We start from the raw sequence: 22,811 nt of genomic DNA, 5'->3' as shown, positions 1-22,811 counted from the left end.
GTTTTTCATGGTTAATTATTTTTCTATCTTTTCCGTAATTTTTGGATGTGCTACTATTTGCGACATGACATTCATTTAGATACTATTTGTTTTACTTGAAATTCAATATTTTTTCGTGAATATAATATAAGCACTGCTAATTTTAAGTGGTACAAAGGTTACGGTTACATTGTGTTACATATAAGGGGGAGTAAATCTGTCGCGTGCGTTAGAGGTACTTAGGCAATCTTTAAATGGGATCCCCCATACTTGCCCTCCCCCGCCCCTCACACATAAGTGAAGCGGAGGGTAACCACAGCGACGTATACATTCGCTCTCTCACAAAATTTATTTCCATTTTGTTCTTCCATAGCTATCAGGTCAACTTATTACGTAAAAATACGAACTAACAACAACAACAAAAATAAATAAGTAAATTAAAAACAAACAAAACATTTAGCTGAAAACACGTGGCCTCGTTAGAACGAGAAAGGGCAGACAGTTTCTCTTTCTGGCCGGTTTTGGGAACATCAGCAGTAGAAGTCTCCTGTCTTAACAAAACGAAACTCGATTCTACTGGAAGAATACAATTATTAAACATGACGACTGTGTTATATTCTTACTGGCGTAGTTCTTGCTCGTGGCGTGTCCGTATTGCACTGAAAATGAAGAAAATTGACTACGAGTACCGAGCGGTTCACCTTGTCAAAGACGGCGGAGAGCAATACTCTAGCAGTTACACGGCTAAAAATCCGATGGCCCAAGTCCCGACTTTGGAGATTGATGGCGTCGTCTTAACCCAGTCTATGGCTATTCTCGAGTACTTAAACGACACCCGGCCAGAACCGCCCATCTTACCAAAATGCCCCCTGAAGAAGGCCATCGTGAGGGAGATCTGTCAGTGTATCGTATCCGGAATTCAACCCTTGCAGAACTTGGCTGTTTTGCAAAAGATCGGCGAGACAAAGATGGAGTGGGGTCATTACTGGATCGAAAAGAATTTCCACGCCTTGGAAAATTTGTTGAGTAAGTCGTCAGGCAAGTATTGTGTGGGGGACGAGGTGACCATGGCCGATATGTGCCTCGTTCCTCAGGTCTACAACGCCGAACGGTTTAAGGTCGATATGACCCCATTTCCAAATATCACACGTATTAATGAAACCCTCAGCGCCCTCGAAGATTTCAAGGCGGCCCACCCTTCGATGCAACCCGACAAACAATAGACTAAGTACGACGAAAAACTGTAATAATGAAACTGACAGCACTTTAATGATAAAACGAAATAGAAAACAAACAAATACACACACGCACGCACACACACACACACACACACACACACATTTAGTTTAAAACTCTTGAAATCTTACAAAGTTTAGAAAACTAAGCACACATTTGTCAAAAGTTTTTCTTTGTTAACTTAATGATGGTGTTAAATTTCTTAGGTTAAATTTTCAGCCCCCACCCCCCAATAAACATTAAATTTAGTAAAATTTATTTACTAAAATTATTTAACATTTTAAGAAATTTAGTTAGTAAATAATCACCATTATTTACTAACTAAATTTCTTAAGCCCTCATATGGCAGCTCATATTAGCTTGGTAAAATCCGGTAACGTGTTACAACAGCCGATTCACGAAACAGAAAACGAAAAATTAAATGAAAACTTTGTTGCATTTAAAAATGGAATTTACAAAACAATTTCCACGTTGCTGAAAATACAAGCCATGCTATTTTTTTTTATTTTTTATACTTTGTGTTTTTTTATTTTAACAATTTTTGCAGTAATCTTTTTATCTTTTGTTTACATGTTAGATGAAAGTACAGAATAGTTACCAAACGCTATCCTTTCTTCATAGGTTTCTAAATAATTTACATTATTATTTCAGTACGATCTGTCTTCTGCATAAGTAAACAAATACTAAAAACCGGTTACATTTAACCGCTTCAATATAATCAAAACGATCGCAATTAAAATATATGTAACGGAGTTACATATACTATTTAAAGTTACATTCTAACTGTAAATAAGTCAGTTTTTTTTTTTTTTCAGGAACCCGATTTTCCCTTCGTGTGTAACTTGTTTACTTTTTTTTTTCTGACAAATTCACTTCAACTTTTTTCCTTTTTAATTGTTGCTGTATTGAAATTGGAAAAAAGTGTCCCCCACCTACCCTAGAGGGGGGGGGGAGAAAACAATGAGAAGCATCTTACACCCGTTAGTTGGTATTTATATACCAACTAACGGGTGTAAGATGCTTCTCATTAACTTCATATTCTTGGAACAGCTTGAACTTTCGCAGAAATATTTTTCCGCCCTCAGTCTCGCCCTCCTCCCTCTCCTCGTATTTTCTGTTATTGTAAATGACCTTGATAGAAAATAGGTTAAGTACTATTTCAATCACGTAAATTCTTTTGAGAGTGACGTCTGTTTCGGTATTATTTGAAACATCTTTTTTTTTGTTGTTTTAACCTAAACTATGTTTCAGTTAAACAAAAACAAAACAAAGGTCAATTTGTACTAGGGCGGCAGGCGGCACCAACTAAACACTCACTTTTTTAAAAGGGTATTTTATTTTTTTATTTTAAGGCGCTCAAGTATATTTTGAAAGAATATCACATTTAAAATTACAAGGTATTTTTTTTATCCAGTGTATTCCCTATTGTTTTTAGTAGTCGCCATGTTTGTTTTCGCGTGCGCGCAAACATGACTACTAATGAAAACAATATGGAATACAGATCTTATAAAAACTACTTGCCAGCGACAATTTTAAATGTGATATTCGCTAAAAAATATACCCGAATGCCTCTAAACATCACCTTTAAAGCGAAGTGTTTAGTTGGTACTCTAGCGCACATTGACCCCCCCCAAAAAAAAAGGAGGGGGCATATTTAAAAACAGTAAAAAAATAATAGCAAGTTTCATCACTACACATGAAACGTCGAAGTAAAAACTGTACCGGAAAAATACAATCCTTCCTGACTCGTCATCTTTATAAAGAAACCGAGAATAAGGCTAAAAAAAAAAAAAAACCAAAAAAAAAAAACCATAATTCCAGTTTTTAATTTTCGAATTAAAAACACTTTATTTTTTTGTTCTTTTACAGCAAAAATTACCCTAAAAAAATGTTTGTCTTTTATAAAAAATAAATAAATAAATAAATAAACTTGAGTTTTGTACTAGTTGCCTGGTTTTTGTAGTTATAAAGATGCCGGGGTTTGTTTTACTGTACACATAGATTCGAAAAAGTTGTCACAAAACAAATATAGAACAAATAAATGTTATCAAAGGCAAGATAAGGTACTTTTCTACCCAACTACCAGTTGGGCCAACTCGATATGTTTTTAGTGTTTATATTTAATGTACCATGTTTATTCAGCTCGAAAAACAGTTTTTACCGATGTATTGAAAAATTCAAAATGGCGGCCGACTCTCTCGGAGACGGTAAGTTTGCGAAAAGGAGTTATAAATAAAAAACCAGTCAAAATACTGTTAAAAACCCGTCGAATATATGTCAGCCCATGTCACGGTAACATATGTTCAACGAGTTTTTAACAGTATTTTGTCTGTTTTTTTATTTATAATTCATTTTCCCAAACTTACCGCCCCAAAGAGAGTCGGCTGCCATTTAAAATTTTTCAATACATACATCGGTAAACACTATGTTTTTCGAGTTGAATAAACATGTTACATTAAATATAAACACTAAAAACATATCCAGTTGGATAGAAAAGTAACTTATCTTACCTTTGATAACATTTATTTGTTCTATATTTGTTTTGTGACAACTTTTTCGAATCTATGTGTACACTAAAACAAACTATATTTTTGCCGGTCGAGTTTTCAAGCGGCGTTTAATGTGTACAATAAAATTTGCTATAAATATTTCTCTTTAAAAAATTTTTTTTTCTTCACCAAAACATGGTTAACGTTTAAGAGTACCTATTTATAAGTCCTCCTCCACACGGGACAGAGTTAGGCACCAGGGTCGTTTTTTAACGTGGAGAAAAGGAACAAAAAATTAAAATTGTTTCAGTCGTGAAGGATTTCTCCACTGCAAGAAAAGAAATTGAAGAACAGATACTACATTTTGATCTTTGCGCGAAGGCCAAGATTAATTTGGGTGAATGGAATAGGAAAGATGAAAGTGTTTTTTAAAATAACACAATATTTCCATAATAGAATAGAGATAATTATTTCGGAGTTTTTAACATTAAAATTAATTGGTTGAAAAGATGGGTTTAAAACAAAACTGAACTTTTGGATTTTTTTTTTCTTTTCAGTTTTCTCTCTTTGTTACAATATATTTGGCCTTTTGGCCAAGATCAAAGTGTAGTATCTGTTCTTCAGATGCTGCACTTTCATTTCTTGTTCTCTTTCGGTGGAGGATCAGTCCTTCACGACGGAGACAATTTTTTATTTTTGTACCTTTTCTCCACGTTCAAAAACGACCCTGGTGTCTAACTCTGTCCCGTGGGGAGGCATAGTAAATAGGTACAATATGTCGACATTCTTGTCATTTTTAATTACTGACAACTTGCTCAAATATTGTATGATAAATTATTTTTTTTTGAATATCTTTTTTTTTTTGTCTTAACAGAAAAGATAGAAATTGATCTTTAAAGGTACTGTCAGACCCGTCCTGTGTTATTTTTTATTTTTTGTTCAAAATATATTTTTTCGTACTGTCATAGGGACTTGGATTAATGGTAGAATTAAACATTGATATAAAATGAACTTTATAACTAATGTTCACATTCACGGTACGACATCAGTAAATACTAAATGTCAAGCAAAAATCTTTTCCTTAACTCTACCATTAACCCTAAGTCCGAGTGGCAATATTTATTTTTGTGCATGTTGAGTTATACAGTTTGTTTGGGAGCTATTCAACTTTTACAAACGCATGAAGCTCAATTTTGGCGATATATTATTTTTTATTTTCAAGCGTTTATGATACTCAATTGCTGTAATTCTTGGTAATTCGTTTAATATTGTTATTTACTATGTAATGAGTTTCGACAATTAAAAAAATAACTTATGGGCAATTTAAAGTACAAAAGGTTTCATTTCGTTTTTTATCGATATTGCAAAATGCCCTTTATTTTTTTAAAACTTAAAACCATTTATTTTCCTGAGTAAAAACAATACGTAACAAATATTGTTGAAAATTTAATTCTGATTAGAGTTGGGCTAGATACTCTGAGATGGAACCTGGTAAAAAAAGATTGCAAAAACGATCGTTATTTCGCGACCCCCAAATTGAGTCAGTTAACACCTACATGAGGACAGATGACGCGTTGACTCTGGTGAGTTGCTGGACAAGCTCAGAAAGGAACTAACGACGCCTGCATCCTGCAGAGGTCCCAGTCTGCAACGTACCTCATTATTGCGGCCAAACTCGAGATGATGCGTGTATGTCAGCAACCAACTGATAGCAAATGCCCACTGATGCACTGCTAGCACCCTACCGCATCAGGTAGCATTAATAGGTGCAATGTAAGAAGCTTTAAGGCAGACAGGGAACACTGCAGAACACGGATGGTGTCGGCACCCCTCAAAACTCTGAAATGAAACGCTGTGCACCAACGACCTACTAACCTCTCCACTAACCCAAGGCACCTTCAATATATATCCAAGGCCCAGTAAATATACACTAATCACTCCTCATAGATATAAAATGGCAGTCAAAAACACCTTAGGGTAGAACCGACCCTCTCGGATCTTACCCCCTTCTTGGCATTGATGTTTCTCTTATTTGTTTTCAACACACTCCCAACAACAAACAAAATTTAAAAATCAGAAAAAATAAAGGAACCCATATTTATGAATCTTTGTTCCAAATGTGAATGGCAGTGTAGAAACATTTAGCAAATAAGCATATATAAAGATATATAAAGAGCACTTTTCCAGAATCTGATTAAACTATTTTTTTGACCCTAAACCAATATTTAGGTTTATTTTAGCAAGAGTTCGCTTGATCTGGTTCAAATTCTGTAGAAGCATTAATAGGTCTGTAGCAGCATATTCTTTTCATTGTTTTGACTCTTGAGTATCTGTTAATATCTTATGTCTTACTGTCGGATATATACTGGAGTCAAAAGAATGAAAAGAATATTCTTTTGTCAAGGCTCTAGTCATTAAAAAAAAAAAATACATGGACCAAATAATTAAAGGAACCAGTATGAACTGCCATCATTTCAGAAATATATGCGATTGTTCTAAGGAAGAAAAACAAATTAGAAAAAAAACGGCAGCCGAATGTAAATTCAGCGCTAGAAGTTTATGGTACCCAGGTTGTCCCAACACACTGCAGAGGCCCCATCCGCAACATACTTTACTAATTCGTCCAAACTCAGTATAGTGCATGTACATCAGCAACCAACTAGTAACAAATGAAATGCTCGCAGAGATACTGCTAGCACCCAACAGTCACATAACATAAACTGGCATAATATTAATACACAACAAAGCAGACGCAGAATTCTGCAGTACATGTACGACGTCGGAAAAGTGGGTCTGAATAAACCTCAACAAACACTTATAAATCCCCTGTAGTTCAGTCAATTGCTCGAACATTCCCTTTAGAGCTACAAAGATCAGAGCTGCCAAAGTACTATTGGTAGGGTTGAAATAATAGTTCATGCTGTCGTGGCGGTAGTTGAATCGTTCAAAGTATCTATAAATAATGTCAGTGATGTAGGAGTTGCAAGTAAATTCCAATCATCTGTTCGAATGTGAATCCAGTGATAAGTCTTGTATTCCCTTAGGTAATAAGTCTCTTAAGACGTTCCCATCTAGATCGCATATTGGTTAAAATACTTGCTTCTTCGGAATAAGATAATCATTACAAACGCTAATGCAAATGTTGCAAAATACAAAGTTATAATTGAATAACTTAAACCAGTTTCCCAAGTGCCGGTTGCAAGGTTAGCAATTGCAAGTGTGGTAACTTGCTTGGTCATCATTTTCTCCTGGCTTGATCTTTTAGTAGATTCGCCATGCATAGCCTCAGTTACTTTGTCTCGGTTAGAAAAATACTTCATTTCGCAAAATGCCGAAAATTTAATTCGAGACTCGAGTGGGCTGGCTGCTCTGAGATAGGGGCCGGAAAAAAAGATTGCGAAATGATTATTTTGTGACTCCAACTAGAGTCGGTTAGCACCTAGATGATGACAGATGATGTGTCGACTGTGATGAGTTGTTGGACAAACTCAGAAAGAAACCAATGACACCTGCATCCCACAGAGGCACTCCGCCCGCAACGTACCTTATTATCATGCTCAGACTTGATATGATGCATATACGTTGACAACCAACTGGTAACAAATGAAATGCTCACTAAGGCACTGCTAGCACCCTACCGTGTCATGCAACATGAATAGATGCAATGTAAGGCAGACAGAGAACATGAACGACGTCAGCATCCTTCAGAACTCCGTGGAATGAAGTGGTGTGCACCAATGACTTACTAACCTCTCCACTGGTCCAAGGTACATTCAATATATATCCCAGGGCTGGCACCTCCCACCACTCCTCTCAATGCATATATGCTAAACACCTCTCGTAGATGCAAAATGGCAGAGTCGAAGATGCCTTAGGGTAGAACCGACCTTCTCAGATCTCCAGCCCCCCTTGGCATTGGTGCTTCCCTTATTTTTTTTCAACATATGTACTTTATTAATTATATTAAGACTGCTAACTTCCAAAATATCTACCAAATGTTATCGATTAAATATTAATTTTTTTAAGCTATTTAAAAATAAACAAACAAACCCTCCATTAATTCTACCACAAACTCTGAGTCTGGATGGAAACTAGTCTTCCATTTTCTGTTTGTTTTTTTTTGTGGTGGAGGAGTGCCATCCAGACTTAGGATTACCGGTAGGGATAAAGAATAAACTAAACACCATAACAATGGCATATCCAATATAAAATATTGACAAAGAAAGCGTCCTTTATGCGATGGATAATTTGCATGGTGGACTAATCTGCAAAAAACAAGTCTAGGTTAAGTTTTACTGCTTGTAAAATCAGACAAAACTAATCTATAAAATTTGGTAGCCATTTTGGGGAGCTAATCTCTTCAATATAACCACTATATACGGTTGACTATTAATTTATACATGAAATTGATAACTTAATGTGCATAAAGGCTATTTAGTTAGTTTTTGTTGAATTGTTTTTATTTGTGTGACAGGAAAAACAAGAATTGATTATTGCAAAGACATGAGATGTCTGTTGGTCTTGGATAAACAAAGATATAGGTAGCAGGAAGAAAGTTCCACAAACCTTGGGGTTCTTGAAAAGAAGCTACTGGAATAGAAATCTGTATTGCAATCAGGTATCAAAACAGCAAATTGATGAGGATCACTAGATCAACTGGCCAAACGAGCTGGGATAAAGGAAGCAGGGAATTGGACAATTCTGGAGAACATGTGCTATTATAATATTTATAGAGAAATATTGGCTATTTAGAATGAAATATAGATATTGTTTGCTATGACGAACTCCAAATATCCAACAAGATAATTTTATGATGTAATGGAATAACCTAACATCCCTTCATAGATGGAATGAACTATAGATATATTGACCCTCTCGCCTGACTGGCAGAGAAGGAAAAAGGCAGGAAGAGAATAAGAAAAGATGTCGAGTAACTCTTATGTCACATATATTCCCTTGTAAATAAACCCCTTTGTCTTTCACCCATAACCCTGTGTTTCTTGCTGTATGCTTATTTAAAGTAAGGATATAACATATTATATATTGGGTGTCTCTACTTATATATAAAAGGCACTGTGTGTGTGAGTTCTTTCCTATTGACTCCAAAATGGCTGGACTGATTTTTATGAAATTTCACACAAATATACTTTGTGTTTGGGAGTGTTCTTAGAGAGGTTTTGTACCAATACCTCTGATAAGTATCAATAATTAAAAAAGCCGATTAAAGAAGGAACATCTGATTTTAAACAAAGTTAACATCACAAGTGCGTTTGAGAAGTTTTATCACCACACAAGCAGAAGGGCCCAGCGTATAAAATCAACAGTAGGTTCATTGATTCATTAAGAGAGGAGCACATTCAAAATTAATGTTTCTGATTAGGGCACAATTGAATTGTGATATTTAACTTTTGAATTTTAAACTTTAATTCAAGCCATTATATAAAAATTAAATTATAATATCAACAGTAGATTCTCTACAGTGCAATGTAGACTACAATGCATTATGAAGTAAGTCATTCTGAGGAGGCATGAGAAGCTTCCTCCTAGTGCAATGGTGGTGGTGGGGGGTTCCCAACTAGAGCAGCCAATCAATCGATTTGATTGAAAAATGGGCAATTTCACTGATTTTGATGCCAACAAAAATATTAGAAGTGTAGAATATTCATTGATCCTCATTCGATCCTGGGCAACGTTGGGTCTCCCTGTTAGTATTTATAAACCAAATGATATTCAATTATTTTAAAAAAATTTTTATTTATTTATTTTTTTTTTTTACATGGAAGACACCATATATCAAGGCTTAGAAGCCACTCGGGGATAAGGGTTATTGCGTGTACAGTAATCAATGGGATAATATCGTAGTAATTGTTAGTAATGGAGATTTGATAAATTGGATTACTTAAGGGGACGGTTTATCAGGAATTTGTTTATATTGGACTTGAAGACATCCAGTTGTAGTCAGGTGGGAAACAGGCAAACGGAAGAGAGTTCCACAGGGGTGCACTTCTAAGAAAGAAGCTTTGTTCATGGCATCTACGTTTTGATTTAGGCACAGATAAAGAGTAGGGAAAATTATTGACAGTGGGTTCAGCTAGACGGGTGTTTATCGTGATTTCTTTGATGGTGAGATTAGGACAATAAATAATAATCAGTGAAATGAGCTCCTAAGTTGACGACCACCAATCACCTTTTTACTTGTTCACAGATTGGCTGTCTCTTTCTTCGTCAGACAACCTGGCTAGACAATTGGCTAAAGCAATTTGAACGAGTTCAGATCCACTTCATTCGCTTTTAATACTTTTGGGAAAAGTATGAAGCCTCTCAGTTATAATAGTTTGTTTACTGTAAGTCTTGTGTTGCAATATTTCTGGTATAATATAAAGAATATGATCACAGATTTGGACAGTTATATTTGTAAGTAGGAATGATAAGAACAAACCAGAATCATTATATAAAATATAGAGGGTGGAACGATAAATTTGTCGCCCTAAAGAAAACAACATATACAGTTTTATTTTTAAACTTTAATTGAAAAATTCAATTCAGGTAACTTGATTATGTAGTAAAGCTGACATCTATTCAATGTAGCCACCTTCAGCCTCAATCACCACCTCGATACAGGTTCGGAACTGGGAGCATGGCTTTTTCTAGTGCTGTTGGGAGCTTGGGGAGGAGTGGAGCTTGTGAGAGGAGGGTATGAAGTCGTAGCACTCCTTTTGAAGCCAAGCCTGGGTCTCTTTGGACTTGTGAGCCGCTGCTGCTGCTGCCACAGAATGTGCTATAAATTTACTTCATTTTTAACCCTTAAACAAAAATCCCTGACCCAAACCCAACTTGTTAAATCTCGCTCCTTCAGTCTCGAGGTAACTAAAAAGGTTTACTACTTTAATTAACTCTTGTTCTCTCGAACCAAGTGCGTTTGAAATTCTCTTTCTGTTCTGTTTCCCCAACAATATCAACATGCAGAAGTTAAAATGTGATGTGAAGAGACGGTGCCCGGAAAACTCGTCCCGGGGAAAACTCGTCTCCGGAAAACCTGTACCTGGAAAACTCGTACCCGAAAAAATCCCCCCTTTTTGCTAGGTAGGAAAACTGGTCCCTTATTGAATAAATATCGATTGAAAACACATTTTATTACCGTTCTTGAAGGAGATCTTGTTTTTAAAAGAGACTATGCACCCCCATAATATTTTTAAAAATTATTTTTAACTCTTGCTTAAAAAAAATAAACTTGATCATGGAGTCAAGACACGAAAAACGAAACTAAATATTTATTAAAAAAGATACTCTAGTTTTAACACTTTTTGTGTCATTACGAAACAAATATAAAGAAAGAAAACACGTATTATCAAAGAAAGCAATTATTTTATTTAGAAGAATGAATTCAGTTCCTGTGTTATTACAAACCAACAAAAAAGAAAACACGGTCTTATGTAATTTTGGTACCACGCTGAAATAATAACATTATTTCGAAAGCTATTCTTAACATGGGGAGAAGAGAGTATCATTCAAAAGTCATTTCGGGGACACTTGTGCAGTACTTAAAAATATACAAATTTATTTTCTTTTGGAGGTGGGGGAGGCTTGTTTTAAAACTATATCTACCTTAGTATTTTCTTTAATTTTCGGACATTTTTTTGTTAAAAATTATTTACTAAGTAATGTCGAGTGCGACATTACTTGTTATTTCTTTTTAATTAAATAAACTCTTTAAAATAAGTTTAAATACCAAAAACTTACAAAGCTAGGTAAAAAACGAAAACTTAGAAAAATCAATTTAATTTTTTTAAAACAAACCTGTAAAAATATTTTAAAAAATATTATGGAATGTGCATTATTACCTAAAAATATACAAATTTATTTTCTTTTTTTTTTGCGGGGGGGGGGGGCTCGTTTTAAAACTATATCTACCTTAATATTTTCTTTAATTTTCTATTTTTGAGCAATTATCAAGACTCCTAAGACGTGATCCTCTTATGTCGGACATTTTTTGTTCATAAGTAACACTCGACATTAATTTTTTTTTTTTTTTTAACTAAATAAACTCTTTAAAATAAGTCGAAAGACCAAAAACTTTCGAAGCTAGGTAGAAAACGAAAACTTAGAAAAATTAATTTAATTTTTTTAAAACAACAGTAAACAAGTAAAAATATTTTAAAAAAATATCATGGGATGTGTATTCTCTTTTAAAGACAATATCTTCTTCAAGAACGGTCATAAAATGTGTTTTCAATCAATGTTTATTCAATAAGGGACCAGTTTTCCTACCTAGCAAAAGGGGACGAGCTTTCCAGGGTCGAGTTTTCCGGGTATGAGTTTTCCTAAATTCGAACAAACAACTTACTGCCCAATTTCCAACTTAGGTTGCTTCACTATAAATCCGGTCCTTACCATGTCAGAGGCAATATGCAATTAAAAGAAATAAAAAAAGAAACTTCTGTGTACACTATGCAAAAAAAATTATTTTATTGTAAATAAAACGTTCTACCTTTTGGAGAAGTTTCTTAGAAATAAAACACCATATACAATTTATTTTTTATCATAAAAACAAGACATTTTTTCCTCTTATCAATATATGTGAACGCTGTTATCTTTAACACCTGTAATCAGTTACATTGACCTGTTTTTCTTATACAAGGGTCAGGTCTTTCCAAAAATAATACATCCTATGTTTTAACTTAAAAAAAAAAAGTTGAAGAGCCACGGAGACAGGAGTGGTGCCATTAAAACGAGCGACTTTTGTGCTTTTGAATTCATTTTTCTACACAGTCACCACCATTTTCAATGCACTTTTGCCAGTTTCTTTTGAGGTATCAATTGTAAAAATACAGAGTGCGCTTTGTCATTTGCATCTCTGTTAAAATCGACAAACCCATCTCCTAACTGTGCTGACGTCAACTGCATTGGCTTTGTAAACATTCAACAGACGCCAGTGGATGTTAATCAGTTCAATTTTTTCTGCATGGATGAATTCAATGATGGATCTTTGCTTCTGATGCATATCCATGATGGGTCAATATCTGCAAAAGAGAGATGAAACATTCAGATTATAAATGCATAAGTTCAGTCATCATACCAATACAATTTGCAATCCTTCTAAGCCATTCAGGTGAAATAAAAAACAAAAAATGGGGGGGGGGGGATAATTCTTTGATGATATTGTCTGTTTTTTGTGAGTTGGGATGAAAATGCTCACTTCATACTTTTCTCAGGACGGGTAACTTGAAGATATTCTGTTCTTGAAAAAGAGGACAACTATTTTAGATTAAAACCCTCACCAAACATTCATGAGAAACACTCGTCTAGCTGAAACCACTATCAATGATTTCTCCCACTCTTTATCTGTGCCTAAACCTAGATGTTGATTCCATGAACAAAGTTTCTTTCTTAAAACTGCACATCTGTGGAGCTCTCTTCCGTTTGCCTGTTTTCCAGCTGACTACAATTTGGTAGTCTTCAAGTCCAACGTAAACAAATTCTTGATGAACCGTCCCCTTAAGTAATCCAATTTACCAAATTTCTACTACTTAACGATTACTATGATATTATCTCATTGACTACTGTACACTCAATAACCCTTATCCTCGAGTGGCCTCCGGGCTTTGATAAGTGGTGACTCCTATGTAAAAAAAAAAAAAAAAAAAAAATGCTAATAACAATTACGTCCTCTTGTTACTACAGGCGGTCTCTTGGTGAGACTATGTTTTCATGGTGTTTCATAAACATTGGTATGAAACGTCAATATTTTTATTAAAACCGGCCAGTAGCTACAAGTACTACGTGAAGTACGGTAGAACCTAAAGGAATTCGTTTTCCATTCTTTTGTAAGGCTAAAAACGTGTTGCATCATTCAGGAAAAGAGAAAACATCATACAAAATCTAATTGAACCTACTGATTGAAATTCTCTCACTAGTGGTTAAAAAAAAGAAATAGAAATATCAAGTTGTGTGACAGGTTAAAAAAAAATTTTTTTTCATCAAACAGAACAGTATGTGTTGCCAATGTTACAAGATATATCTCCCAAAATTGAAATGTAACACCAGTTTTTTTTTTTTTTTTTTTTTTAATTACATGCATCTAGTAATTTTCAATAATTATCTTTATAAAAAGATAGTCACTTACCTCTACTATTAAATAAATGCAACTTTGCGTGTGTGTGTGTGTGTGTGTGTGAGAGAGAGAGTGAGTGAGTTCCTTATAGACTCCAAAACGGCTGAACAGATTTTCTTTAGAATTTACAGGACTTTAGTGTATAAGTCTGGGAGTGATCTTAGTTAAGTTTTGTCTCAGAGAATACCCCCGATAATTATCAATAATGGAAATTGTTATTTTAATTTACATCGGTAAAGCCATTTTTCTCATGTTGTCGCTAAGCAACAATGATAGAACAATGGGACATGAAAATTCTACTGTGGGTAAGTTGATAGCGTTTTCTTTTTTTTTTTTGCATGACGTGGTCTGTAGGTTCAAACTCCGCATGTAAATTTCTTGATTTTTTTCATTAACTGCAAAGAATTTTATAAGACTTGAAAATATACGTGTCTTTTTTTTTTTGTTTTTTTTTGTTTGTTTTTCTTGCATGACGTCGTCTGTAGGTTCAAACCCCCGCACGTAAATTTCTTAACGTTTTTTTTTTTTTTTCGTCAACTGGAAAGAAGTTTATATAAAAAATTTTTATAAAAGAAACAGTAGGTTCTCTAGAGTGCAATGTAGAATAACGTATTTTTTTTAGACTAAGTTACTGCATGGAGGCATGTGAAGCTTCATCCCGGGCGATTTCACGGATTTCGATGAAAATAAAAATATAGGAGTGTGAAATATTTGTTGATCATCATTCAATTCCGGGCAACGTCGGGTCTCCCTGCTAGTCAACTATATTTTGTCATAACATCATTTATCTGCCCGGTGCCACATTCACCCTGGGGAGGTTGGGATGACTTTCTCGCAATGAAAAAATTCCTACAGAATATTAAATTTACAAGTGGCCCCAAGTCATATGTATAAATGTATACATTCATAACAACATCATGAAGATTTGTTTAATAAAACTTCCTTTGGGAATTTCAGTCGAATCTTTGTCAATATCTCTTCTCTAATATTATATCAGAGGAACTTTGTCTGTGTGTGTCTGTTTGTATGAGTTTGTTCCCTATAGATTAAAAAACGGCTGGGTTGATTTTTATAAAATTTCACACAAAGGTACTTTATGTTCCTGGCAGTGTTCTTAGATAGGTTTTGTATAGAAATGTCTCTGATGAGTACCGATAATCAAAATAATCTGATGAAAGAAGGAACAGGAGATTTGGACTCAAGTTAATACCTTACACAGCCTAACATCACAATGCATTTGAGACGTTTTATTACCACACAAGCCAAAAGGCTCAATATGATATCAACAGTATCTCTCTTGTATATGGTAGGGGTGCGTTCAAAAATGTTTCTGTTTAAAGCACAACTGCACCATGATGCTTGATTTTTTCATTTTAAACCTAGATTTAAGCCATTATCATCACATAGCCAGTAAGACTTGACATATAAAATCAACAGTAGGTTCTTTGATATGACAGGGGCGCTTTCGAAGTGAATGTTTCTGTTTAGAGCACAATTGAAGTATGATACTTGACTTTTGCAGTTTAAACTTTAATCTAAGCCATCATATATAAAAATAATTCCATAAAATCAACAGCAGGTTCTCTACAGTGCAATGCAGATTACAATGTATTGTGAACTAAGTCACTGTGGGAGGCATGTGAAGCTTCCTCCCAGTGCAGTATGATGTGTTCCCAACTAGAGCAGGCAATCAATCGATTTGATTGAAAAATGGGCGATTTCACCACTTTCGATGACAATAAAAATATGGGAGTATAATCAGCATTCAATCCCGGCCAACATCGGATCACTTTCCTAGTCACAAATATTCCGCAGAAGAATATGTAAATTTTTTGATAACATAGAAGACATAAAAGTCATGGATTTTAACATTTAATGACCCACGAAACAAAAAGGTCCTAAATGGTCGTTTTATATCAAGAAACAAAGAACACTGCAATAAACACTAACAAATCTCACCTCCAACATTCTCTTTTAGCTGCCAAAAATGTAACTGCCTTTCTTTCTCAATTCGTCTTTCTTAAAGTAGTTTTACTCATATGCAAATGAATGTCATCTATAAAATACCTAGCTACAAACACAAGTTCCTTTTTGCTCCCCCGAAAAAAGGAGGGTGAACTTGTAAATTCAACCTTGTCTGTTTCTCTGTCCGTGCTTTTCTCAATAACTACGCCTTGGAATTTTTTGAAATTTTGCACAAACAATAAACATGATATGAGTAAAAAAGTTACTGAACGGATTTTCCGGGAAAACTTCGGTTGTCCCCCCCCCCTTTTGGGTTAAAATAGCTAAAATTGACACTTTTGTGCTTATTAAAAAAAAAAATGATGTCTTGGATTTTTCTAAAACTTTCTGAAAAGTTGTAACTAACTGATTTCTATATAATTTTGTCTATACTTTGCGATAACTCTTGGGTGTGCCCCAGGGGCTCTTTTAGGGCCAATAAAAACGCTCCATTTTTGGGACTATTTTACCATATTTGTCCAAAATTTTTTTGTGTATGTCTATTTAGCAGTTTTGCATGGTACTGAACTCAAATTTAAATATGTTAAGGCCTTGGGGACTTTTGGGGCTAAATGGGGGGGGGCAAATAATGGACTTAGTGATTTCTTTTTTTTTTTAATAGTGCGGAACTCAAATTTACATATGTTAAGGCCTAAAACTGCGCTGTTTGTTCATTTTCACAAGGATTTGACGTCCCCTGGGGACTTTTGGGGCTAAATGGGGGAGGAGGGGAATGCTGAACTTATTTTTTTTTTTTTGATGCCTCGTTCATTGTGCACTTACGGGGGACCATGCATGCTTCACTTGTTTCCACTGGAAATCGAGTGCTCAACATAAGAAGCAGTCGATACACTTCAAAGCTGGTAACCCTTCATTTTCCTCTCCAATAGAATAGGTAACATTTAATCCTTCTCTATATTTTAAACGGCATTATCGATCAAGAACATCAAGTCAATCAGAATAAAAATATTCTCAAATTTTAAAAAGAAATATTTAGCTTTGGTGTTCGTCTATAAAAGATCTGAGCGGTATATAACAAGATTGTAAGACTTGAAATTATTCACAGACCACCTGCTGTTGATAAGCATAAATAAATACCCAAGAATTGAGGAAAACCCCTGCCAGCAATTATTGATGTGATTAAGAAGATATAATTCGCTGCAATTATACTATCATAGCGAAATTCGGAAAACGAAAAATTGATTTAAATAAATAACAATGGTATCTACTGAGTTTTTGTGTCAATTTCATCTACAAGCAATGGCATCTACTTAATTGGCATGTCAGAAGTACTTAAATGTTACCGTATTATTTAAAATAAAAACACATGAGTTTTCGATCTTTATCATAAAAACGTTGCCATATTTCTTTAGGAAGACATAACCGTAACAAGGGAAGTAACTCAGTTATGCTAAAAACAAGATAAAACGCACAACTTATCAAAAAAAAAATTGGCAATACTTACATGCTATTTACCCTCCTTTGGAACTCTCAAGTTTTTTTTTTTTTTAGCCAAACATTTTATTTTTACTAATTTTCGTCAAAAATGCTTTCTTTAATATATTTTTTCTACTTCATCGTTTTTCGTAATTTTTCATATATTACTGTAAGATGACAATTAAGTAGAGACCATTGGTTTGCCTTGAAATTCAATATTAAAAATTTTGAATTTTGTTATTAAAGTGTAGGTGTGTTGTGGAGTGATCAGGATGACCTCCTCACAACACCTGCATTCGTAAAATATAAATTGAATCAGCACAATCAAACACAAGAATAAGGAAACCGAAGCATTGACGAATTATTGGTAATTTTAATTCTTAATAAAAACAAAATACAAGTAGTTATTTTGTTAGCTTTTTTTTTAGTGAATGATTTTTGTTCTTTGAAATAAGTGTTTTTCATGATTTCTATTATTTGGAGTCTTCAGACTTCTGTTCTCGTCACAAAGTTTTGGTCGATGTAACCTTTTTCAGATGTAAAGATCTAAGTAATTCATAATTGTTTTTTTCAGTGTCGCCTGCACTGAGGATAAAACCTTCAATCGCAAGAACAGTGTAATTTACAACTGAATTTTTTCCAAGTACTTTATCCATTGAGTTTGACAAAATACACCTGTTGAAGGTTACATCATCCGAAACGTCGTGTGAATAACATTGAAGATGAGAACAGGAGTCTGAATAATCGAAATTACGTATTATATCAATCCTCATTTAAAAAATCCAGAAACATGTTTATCAGAGGTTAACTACTGAACATTTCCTGAAAAAAACTATCGCATGAAGCAAGGTAACAGCAGTAGAGGAGTGGCAGCTAAAGCAAGTAGTTAAAGCAGGATGGGAATTTGATAGCTGGAGTTGGAGGTGTGTTAGTTGGAGCTATAACAAGTTATAGTTGGAGTTAGTTGTAATGTAATGCTGGCTGGAATGGGTACTATATGACCATCAAATTTTGATTGTTAAATAAAGATGCTTTCTTTGTTTGCAAGCTGCAGTGTTGATCTGTTGCTGCTGATTTCAAATGCATATATTCAAAGCAACTGGCTACTTCTGATGGTTTAGGCTCGTATGTGATTTCTGATAGCAACAAAGTTGAACATATTCAAGGAAAGAAGATGATAATCCTTGACATCCAATTCAAGAATACAGTTATATGAACAAGACAAAAAAAAAGATATATATATATAAAATAAAAAATAAAACAATCTCTTGCTGTTTTGTCAAGACAGAATAGTTATTTGAGTAAGACTTGATGCATGTTAAAAACTATATATTGTACATGTTAAATATTGTTTGTTAGTAGATATTTTAGCTAATGCATATTAGCAATTGTGCAAAGTTCGATTGATAGATTTTTTTACATCCTGATAAAAACGAGTTGATGTGGATGGAAATGACGTCACATCAATGATAGAGAGAGTTATAGGCAAAGCCTAACTAAAAGCTTAACTTTAAGGAGAGTAGAAAGTGGATCTTGGTTTGTACTTTTGGCATTTTGGCAGTCACGTGACTCTTGCTTCCCTTATTTTGTCACATTCTAGGAGTGATGTTTCTGACAAAGAGGGAAGAATTGTTGTTTTCTGGATCAGAATCTATTCCAGTTAACACTTATCATTGGCAAGCTTTTGACCTTGAAGTATTATTATTATTTTTAACTCCTTACACCGAGTGGTTGCATGCTTTGGCTAGAGCGATTTCCATAAAAAAACAACAAAAAAAAGGTACTCATGCACTTATTGATCTGTGCTGAAATAATAACGTTATTATTTAAAAAGCCATTCTTAACATAGCGAGGGGGTGTTTTGTACCTATTCTGTACTTTAACCTTACAATTGAATAAAAAAGATATAAAACTTTAATTAAACTTGGAAATATGATTTAAAAAATATCGTGCTTCAGTAAGTGCATTAGCACCCCCCAAAGAAAACAAAAAAAAAACAGTGTTATGGAATCATTGAAGAGAACACGTTATGTTGTAGTGAAACAATAATATAATTAAGCAATGCGCTTAACAAATAATTAACTTTCTCTTTCCTCTTTGAACCTTTTAGCGTTGGCAATCATTTTTGGCTGATATGATATGTCAGAGACGGAAATTGATAGCAGTTTAATTGTCAGCATATAGTTGAATAAATCTTTTATATCATAAGAACGTATAGATCGTATGAATTGAATAGTTGTTACAAGAAAGTATACTAGCGATCTTTTTTTTAGTTCTCCAACCCAACAACAAATAATAAAGGGCATTCATATTTTTCTGCAATATTCTCACTCAAGTTGATCCGAAAAAAAATTTCTTTAGTCAACAGAAAGGGAGCCATCTTCAATTATGATAATGCTCATCCTCACACAGCACTACTAACCAAAGATCTTCTAGGAGAATTTGGTTGGGAAGTCCTTCCCCATCCTGTATATTCTCTTAAACTAACTCCCACAGATTATCACTTATTTTGAAGATTACAAAAGCATCTGGATAGCTGTAGGTTAACATCATAGGAGGAGACTGAACATGAGTTAGATTCATATTTCACATGAAAACCCAAATAATTTTACAAGCGAGCCATTGATAATCTCGTTGAATCAAATTGTAGAAAATAAATAACTTTATTGTTATGAATAAAGATTTTCTAAAACACATTTACAAAATGAAATTTTTAATCGGCAACAACTTTTGCACTAATCTGATATTATATACAAATTTTTAACTCGCTCTTAAATATCACGATTTTATTTGTCTAACTAGTTGAAGGCGCTCGGTCTTGCTCGGTCGTAAAATATGCTTAAATATTCATGCAGCTTTCGTATTTATTATTACAGAGCCAATTCTCTATTGAATATCATATATATATATATATATATAGTCATCCACATACAGTACTGTTTCGTTGTTTCACAGCTCGTCAGTGCGGCTAGACAAACAACTACCTCAAGCCAGGATCGAAACCCGATCATCCAAACGACAGTTGGAGCTTCTAACCATTGTGCTATTCGGCTGTTGCTATGTGGGCAGTGAATTAACAATGTTTTGACATTGTACAAATATCTAAGCTCAATTTGTTTACACAAAGAGCATCGCTTCATACGCTAATGGTAATTTGTATATCACTTCCCAATATGCTCAACCTTAGATAGGGAGCATTTATATATATATATATATATATATATATATATATATATATATATATATATATATATATATATATATATATATATATACAATCAGAATCCTGAAGCAAATAGGAACACAGATTAATAAATCGTGTGGTATTGAGTTCTACAAAATATTTTTAAGAGGTAATATTATAGAGCAAATGGAATTTATAGTTTTTGTTTGAATTTCATTCAGAAAGGCATAATTTTTCAGGACATAAATCTATTGTTTGAATAAAAAATACAGTTCAGAGTACTGAGTTCAAAAGTTTAAAAGAAAATGACTTGGGTGCCATCAGCTAGAATCAAAACCAAAACATTTAGTGCTTCAGTTGCGGTCCTAACCCGACAGATAGATAATAAAGATCTAAAATTAAACCACTTTTAGCTATGATTGAATTTGTGCATGCGTAAAACTAATAAAAATATGTAGGTAAGTAGTTGAACTAAACATTTTGCATTTCAACTTGCTGCCATATTTCTGTACGAGTTATTCTCTAATTAAAAGGCATTAAAAAAATCAGTACACACCTGTTTCTTGTGCGGACCCATGCAGACAAAATTAAAAGAAAAGAAAAAAATGACTGCTTTTCCGGTTTTATGCTAATCCAACTGATCGCTTTATGCAAATGAGATGCTGCTGATTGTAGTATATAAGCCTGCCTTTTATAGAGACTCGGCGATTTAGGATTTGGTGACAGAAGGAGCGAGTCTTGTGAGCAGAGAGTTGTGTTTTTACAGTTGGAAGAAGTTAGACAGCAGAGTAGTGGGAAAAAGACTTTATATATAGAAATTTAAAAATTGAACATTTTCTTTTTTATTATTATTTGTCAAATGATAAAAAACAAAAAGAAAATGTTCAATTTTTACATTTTTAGAAATAAAGACTTTTAGAAATAATATAGTAAATAATATTTGATTATACAAGGCTTGTTTTTTTTTTGTTTGTTTTGTGATACCACAAGCGTTAAAACTAAAGTAATTTTTGGAAATAAATATATGGTTGCGTTTTTCGTGTCGGCTTCCGTTCCGTAATCAACCGTATCCACTTCCAGTAGCTTAATTCTTCCGAGCACTGATCTTGGAGATAGCCACAATACCTTAATTTAATTAAATTCCACAAAAAGTCCGATTTTAAAGAATTATTTCTTTCCATGTCTGCTTCGTTGAACTTGTAAGATTCAAATCTGAACATTGCGTAAGACTTGCTATCGTTTTTATAGCAAAACTTTTTTTTGATTAAATATATTCCTTCATAGAATTATGAAATGAAAATATTTTCTTATGAACTTAAGAGAAAGGCGTGGAAAGAGTGGTGGTAGGGTGAAAGTCTCCCGAAAACGCTGGGTAGATACAGCTAATGGTCAATAAAATAAAAGACCGTATTTAGATGTCATTATTAATATGGGGGCAAATGATAATAGAAGACGATTTAAAAGTGATTTTTTTTTTCAAACAATTTACAGAAGACGAAATGTTGCATCCCTCTGCCTGTTTTACTAGTATTTTAATGATGGATGCTCCGAAGAACTACAAGCCCTTGTGCCTCCTCGATGGAAATACTTCCAACAAATCTGACAAACAACAAAATCCCACCCCTACACAGTAAAAATCCCTAGATGTAAGAAAGCCTTCTACTCTAATAGTTTCTTCCCTAGAACTGCTAGAATTTGGAATTCCCTTCCGGGTTCCTGTTTCTCTAACTGTACTCAGTACAGTGTACTGACATGCAGAAGTTGAAGTGTAATGTAAACAGACATTTTGCTGCTTAACTCCCTACATAGTACCCCTACAAATTATGCCCCAGATAGTAACCCCTACATCAAAGTGGCACTGTGCTTTGTTTGAGGTGAAAATGCAATAAAAAAAAAAAAAAAAAAAAAATAGGTATTTCACTGAATAACGAGTCAGCGATATTTCCTTGAATCCAAAGCGACCGTTTCTGATTCTTGCTCTTGCATAACCCCTAAAATAAATTACATGTGTCCACGAATTCCTGAGCAAAAACAAAATTTTATTCCATATCATATTCCTTTTATTTCCATCATAGTTCACGCGGTAAATATCATAATATATATTTTTGAATAACTGATTTAAAGAAAAAATTAACACTGCTTTGTAAAATTCATACTTTTCGTTTATGATAATTTATCAGGGAGTTTTCACACACAAAAGATTATAAACTCAAATGTGAAAAGTAAACATAATGAAACAATATTGTATATCTATATAATAAAGTAAAGTTGATTTTTCTCCCCTTTCACTATTATAATTTTCAGACCAGAAGCTTTATATTTTGTTTTGATTAATAATTGATAATGCTTTGTCAATTTTTTCGTAATGCTA

General features: G+C 33.9%; 1 protein-coding gene across 1 annotated transcript; it reads left to right on the top strand.

Annotated features, from left to right (window-relative positions):
• Positions 1–264: 264 nt before the first annotated feature.
• On the top strand, positions 265–3,149 carry LOC145297550 (maleylacetoacetate isomerase-like). The gene has a single exon (XM_080143518.1). The coding sequence runs from the start codon at positions 579–581 to the stop codon at positions 1,200–1,202; it is 624 nt and encodes a 207-aa protein (XP_079999644.1). The 5' UTR covers positions 265–578; the 3' UTR covers positions 1,203–3,149.
• The last annotated feature ends 19,662 nt before the right edge of the window (positions 3,150–22,811 follow it).

The sequence above is a fragment of the Euprymna scolopes genome, chromosome 18, assembly GCF_053919585.1.
Source record: "Euprymna scolopes isolate OS-2025 chromosome 18, ASM5391958v1, whole genome shotgun sequence".
Taxonomy (NCBI): Eukaryota; Metazoa; Mollusca; class Cephalopoda; order Sepiida; family Sepiolidae; genus Euprymna; species Euprymna scolopes.
Note: the sequence above shows the minus strand (reverse complement) of the source record. Positions and strands in the feature narration are given on the sequence as shown.